The 6,229-nt window shown below is 37.3% G+C and overlaps 1 protein-coding gene across 1 annotated transcript; it reads left to right on the forward strand.

The window, feature by feature from the left end:
• The first annotated feature begins 446 nt into the window (after positions 1-446).
• LOC149583077 (uncharacterized) lies at positions 447-1,759 on the forward strand. Its single transcript, XM_089864087.1, has 2 exons — positions 447-902; positions 933-1,759. Exons 1-2 carry the CDS (start codon positions 812-814, stop codon positions 1,640-1,642), a joined length of 801 nt encoding a protein of 266 aa, XP_089720213.1. The 5' UTR covers positions 447-811; the 3' UTR covers positions 1,643-1,759.
• The last annotated feature ends 4,470 nt before the right edge of the window (positions 1,760-6,229 follow it).

The raw sequence follows: 6,229 nt of genomic DNA on the forward strand, positions 1-6,229 counted from the left end.
GATGACATGAAAGGGCTATGTTCCTATATGAACTTATTGCACGTTCAGGCAAAGTTCACCTCGTTGACAAAAAAAGTATTTCATCCCGTTTTAAAAGACGTTGGTTTAGCACAAGCAGCCGAGCTAATTCGACAGGCTTGTGTGCCGAATTTTGCTGAACAAATAATAAATAACATGAAAAATGGAATGTCGGAGGATTCAAAGTGCGAGCCAATAGACAACTCCATGAATTTTTTAGTCACTCACAAAAATCGATCTAATGCAATAAGTAACAGACATACTTGATCCTGCTCTTCATATAAAATGCTAGGCATTCCGTGCATCCACATTTTTTGCGTTCGAAAGCACCAAAAAAAAATTCCATTTCAAATAGATATGCTCTCCCCTAGATTAAGCAAGCAAAAATGGGTTCAAGGTTTGGCAACCGAAAATGCTGTGACCCAAAACGTAACTGTACGAAGTTCAAAAAGTCGTACATGCCAACAAAAATTCGCCTCTTTAGCTCCTAGAGCAAAACGGCTCCTAGACGTTGATTCCGCGTGTGGTGAGAAAACCTTTCAAAAAAAGGTCAAACATTATTGACATCCTAACTACAGCTTGGGCAGAGCAAGAAGATATTGGAATAGTAATCCGTGGAAAAATTTACGATGGAGAGTTGGTAACCGAAACTGAAGATGTTAGTAGAGAAAAAGATAGTCAGGAGGGAGATGAAAACATTGGCGACGGTGAAAACCTACAGCAAGAGAAGAAACGCTGCAAAAATTTCGATAAAGATGAAGTAGATGATACAAACTCCATAGACAAAGCTCGTATGAACCACAGTATAAGGACTGAAAGTGGAATGAACGAAGATGACTTAGATGAAGGTGATTCGCAAGACGATAAAATGGATCCGAGTGAAGGTGACCTGGATAAAGTCGATTCGAATGAAGGTGACCTGGATGAACTCGATTCGAATGAAGGTGAAATGAATGAAAGTGCCATGGATGAAGATCATCCCAATTCCAAACAAATTAAGGAACCAAGATCGATACAAGATGAGGATTGCTTACTTCGGGATATAAAGCCAGCACCCGAAGAAACTAAATCAAGTCTGCAAGACATTATTGATCTTATTAAAGAACCCTTGAAACTGAAACCAAGAGGACGACCCAAAGGAATACACCAAACAGTTATTGGACTTAACAAAGTAAAGGGAAGGAAGGAACAAGTGAAAAGTCCAAGAACACGACTCCAAAATCGTATGCCTAGAACGGAAATCATAGTAGCCCGAGAACCAGTGTCTTACCTCGCAAATATTCAGTATCCTAAAGACCAAATATGGATGAAAAACTCATTTCAATTAAGCAAAACTCACGAGAAAAATCTTTTGAGCCATGAAGACATGTCTGGTGATATTGTGGACGCTGCCCAGGAAATTCTTAAAAACCAGCATTTAAATGTCACAACGGGCTTGATCTCACTTCACAGATTTTTTAAAACAAAAGTTCCTTTCATCGTCAATACTGTGGCCGAGGAGGGATATATGGTCCAGATCTATGGAATATATGAACACTACCTTTGCGTGTCTGGATATTTCAGCAATGGTTTAGCTGAAATGTCGCTCTACGACTCGTTAAATGGTATACGACACATCAAATAAGTTATTTCCCTTTTGAGTGCCCAATTCAAAAATTCTACCATAGAAAAAATTGCTTTAAAGTGCATGAAAGTGACACAGCAGTCCGAGAGGGCAGTGGCAAACGCCGTCAACGCATGCCTGAACCTTAACCCAGGCGCTTATACATACAACATGGAAGGTAACATAATGCGAAAACATTTTCACAATTGCCTTCGAGAAAGCAAGCTAACGCCATTTCCCTACATTACGGTAAATAATTTATCCGTAACCATTCTTCACCAAGGAGTGTATGAATTAGTTTACTGCTATTGTCGCAAACCCGACGATGGGTAAAAAAATGTATTGTTGCGACGTTTGCCATGAATGGTATCACGAGGCATGCCTAAAATTAAAACCAAAGGGTTATGAATGGAGGTGCGAGTACAAGTGCACAGAGAAGGTACTTGAAAGGCTTACCTTTGAAAACGAGTAATAAAATGGAGAGTTTACGTATTTCTCTTTAGGTATATTTTTCAACCTAAACTATAACATTCCTTGACAATTCTATAATTTAATTAGGTTGTTTGTATCGATAAAAAGTGAAAAAAACCAGAAAAAGCTAATAACGTTCATTGTATTTTGTCTTGAAATGTAAATTCTTATTCCTGTTTACCATCGTTTTTATATTCTATGAGATTCCCCTTATATTTTGCTCATTTCCCTATGCCCTACCCTTTATTCAGTTTGTCATAAACAGTACAGTAATGGCTGACAAATTCCTACCGTTGTTGTCTACAATGTGTTTATAATTTCTATATAACCACCAATTATTTTCTAAATTTTGGTGCCTTTAAGAATTTGAGTGAATAAATGCTCTTTCAGAGACGCTACGTTTTGGCATAATTTGTGTTAGTTTTTTCATGGCATATGATTTTTGCAAGACATCCTATTTCTTTGGTTTCAAATCCTGATATTGAACACTCCGTGGTTTTCGAAAGACTTTGCGAGATTAGACAAAGTCCAATATGGTTACTGTAAGGCATAGAAAATAATGTAAGGGAATGGAAGCCCCTTCCTTCCACTGTGCAAGCCGTCGTTGAGGCTACCTAGTTTGTACATGGAAAGGCTAGAAGGAAGATTCACTTCCGTCTCCAGTTACAACGTAAGCCTACTTCCGGAAATGGACCTAGCCCGCCTCTTCAGTTTCAATTTCTTTATATTTTATTTTCTATGGTATAGGTATGTATGTTATCGCTATACACTACCAACAAAGGAACCCGGCGTTTATAGCCGTCAGGACATCATAACAACCGAACACGATGGATACGTCCGCTAAAAACACGTTTCCTACAAGTTCTTCTCATGGTATTTTTCACATTATAAAAACAACGTAACGATTCTTCCTGGGTATTCGTCACATTATATAAACCCGGGCAGAAATAGACGGCCCACTGCGGACTCGCTATTTCTGCCCGGGTTTCTCAAAAATCGAGAACCTGGGCAGAAATAGACGGCCCACTGTGGGCCCGCTATTTGTGCCCGGGTTTGCATCAGTAAGGAACCCGGGCAGATATAGACAGTCCACTGTGGACTCGCTATTTTTGCCCGGGTTTACCGCAACGGGGAACCCGGGCAGAAATAGACGGCCCACTGTGGGCCCGCTATTTGTGCCCGGGTTGATAATGAGCAAAATACCCGGGAACAACTAGCCATAAATTTATCTTCGGCTATTTTTGCCCGGGTTTACCGCAACGGGGAACCCGGGCAGAAATAGACAGTCCACTGTGGACTCGCTATGTCTGCCCGGGTTGATAATGAGCAAAATACCCGGGCACAACTAGCCATAAATTTATCTTCGGCTATTTTTGCCCGGGTTTACCGCAACAAGGAACCCGGGCAGAAATAGACGGCGCATTGTGGACTCGCTATTTCTGCCCGGAATTCTCAAAAATCGAGAACCCGGGCAGAAATAGACGGCCCACTGTGGGCCCGCTATTTGTGCCCGGGTTTGCATCAGTAAGGAACCCGGGCAGATATAGACAGTCCACTGTGGGCCGGCTATTTCTGCCCGGGACCCTGGCACTTTTAGCCTCGCATTAGTCTGGCCGCTATTTCTGCCCGGAACCCGGGCGAATTTAGCACCCTTTATGCTATTTCTGCCCGCAACCCGGGCACAAATAGACACTCCGTAAAAGAAAAAAATCACAGTTTTTCGCCAGATTTCCCCTAGAAGAAGCATTGGATTTTTGTGGTCCACTCAATCCAATAACTACAGCGAAGTTATGTTTAGGAACACTTCAAAATTAATAATATCTATGAGGGTTAAGCTTCTGAAGTTTCATTAAGAACAATTTTAGTCTGAGTATTTTGATTAACTTTTAAAGTATGGCAAAAACATTGGTGCTGTACCGAGTTTGCACGTTAAGAGCTATTTTGTCCAATTTTCGTGCAGGTTGAAAAACAAGGTGCGTAGCCTCGTGCGTGCTAAACAAGGTAACTTCGTAAATAGATGTTTCATTTGAAACAAGTGTCGCGAAATTAAATAATTTCCAAAAGTGATACTGTAATGATCAAAATATAGGTTTTGAATTTATAAGAGTCAAAAAGAGTGTCAAGCTAATGATGCTAGTATTTTGACGTTGTAAATTTATAAAATAATAGTGAATAACATTTTCTAAGTTTTGTTAATGATTTTGGCATTATTTTCCAACTTATTTAAAAAAATGAATTTTCAGTCATTACATTATCCCTTTGAGGATTCTCGTTAGCACGCGCCAAGCTGGGTCTCGTGTTTTCACAAACCTTACTGAGTATCGTGAACTACGAGTGAGGCTAATTATAAAGTTTTAAAAAATCCTAAGCCTTGGTTAGAAATTTCCCCTTACAGTGGGAACGCAATCTCTCATTTTTGTTGTTTCCGTAACAGATCATTAAACCAAAAATATATTCGCTGAAGTAACAGATATTAACATTGTTAGTTTTGTAGACCTTAATTTAAATTATCAGTTATTTTAAAAAGACTAATCTTATGTTTTTTCACCGTTTTCAATTACCAACATTATTTAAACTGTACCTTTGCTCTCCGTTTCAGTTCTAGAAAGAAATTGTGTTCCTCATGGATCTTTAAAGGAATAGTAATTTCGATTTATATATAAAGCTCATACATATATACCTAAGAACTTTTGCCAATATTACTTTTAGTTGTTAATACTTGGTATTCTAAAAAAAATAATAAGTTTCTTTTCATATTCAAGTAGACATATACACATCACTGTTAATTGAAATAAGGGATTATAAAACTTACAATTAAATACTCCACGGATTTTATGAAATATAATTTCAGAAATTGGTATTTTGGTTAAGAAACGAAAATGATATTTTTTTCATATAACTAAAGTTTCATAATCATGTCTTTAATTCTGAAAATTCCAATGTCTGTTACTTCAGCGAATCAATTTTGTCCATTTAACTTTTACATATTCCTAGCTTTGTCAACAAAAGCAGTTTTTTATAATTTTTCAAGCCATCATGAACAAAAATGTAGTGTAAAATAGCTCTTACATATAAAGCACTGTTTCGTCAACAATATTTCTTCAATAAAGGAATAAGGAGACCTTCACTCTAGTGTAATATTCACTATAAAAAAATCCTAGTAAATAAACTATGAGGAATAGGAGTGGAACTATATAACGGAATACTAGAGCTACGCGGCTAAGGCTAGTTCGCGCAGAAAAAAAAATTATGCAGCAAGGTAGGCTCTAGCTGATGGAAATGGATTTACTCTGAAGGGAATAAATTCAACCTCGCCTTTATCTGTGCAATTTTTAGAAACACTAGTGGTATTTGTTATTTCGTAATATCCTCTGATATTTCTAATATTTCGCACTGTTCGAATTTTTTGCATATTTAATATAATTCTCAAAATTTCTTAATTATTAGCAAACGTATTAAGTTGTTTTCGTGAAATACCTCTACTTTGTATTTTTTCTTATTAACTTCCTATGCTTCTTATTTCTCCAATTTCTTTCAATATTTCATGTCGCCACTTGAATCACGATCTAATTTATAAATTGAGTACTCCTAACCTATGCTGTGACCTGTACTTCCTGGAAATCATCATTAATTTAGAATTTGTTTTACAGAGCTTCATGGTTTAGCAGTGCTGATTTAATTCCACCAATAATAAAACTTGCCCGGTTTAAATGTAACTACAAAACACCCAATATGTTCGTACCTAAACACGGCCGTGAGGAAGAAGCTGTTAAACCTCTGACTTTGGAAAATGTAATTCTTGAAATCTACATTTTGTTGATTGGAATTTCAATTTCATCGGCTGTTTTGTGCTTAGAAGGAGTATTCAAAGCCATAACAAGTAAATGAAAGTTCAGCAGTAAAACGTGATGGAGAATTGGAGAACCACACTGAGAGAAAATGTTTTACATAGACATTTGTTTGCTAATTGCGACTGAACAGACTTATTTGAATATGAAACCCTAAAAATTTTTTGTGTGTCTGATAGAAAGGCTAACTTTCTGTTGCTTGGAAAATCAGATTGTTATTGAAATTTCCATTGCTTAAGTGTATCTGTAAATGTCATAAACGCAAAATCCAAGATGTTAACAATATTGT

Source organism: Phalangium opilio, unplaced genomic scaffold, assembly GCF_054372755.1.
Source record: "Phalangium opilio isolate 3A_F unplaced genomic scaffold, DU_Popi_V2 ptg001662l_1, whole genome shotgun sequence".
Lineage (NCBI taxonomy): Eukaryota > Metazoa > Arthropoda > Arachnida > Opiliones > Phalangiidae > Phalangium > Phalangium opilio.

Bases quoted from the DNA above. Each gene is read 5' to 3' on its own strand.
- LOC149583077 (XM_089864087.1), top strand. From the start codon at position 812: ATGAACCACAGTATAAGGACTGAAAGTGGAATGAACGAAGATGACTTA. The intron at 903-932 runs GTGACCTGGATA...ATTCGAATGAAG, and splicing joins TAAAATGGATCCGAGTGAAG to GTGACCTGGATGAACTCGAT.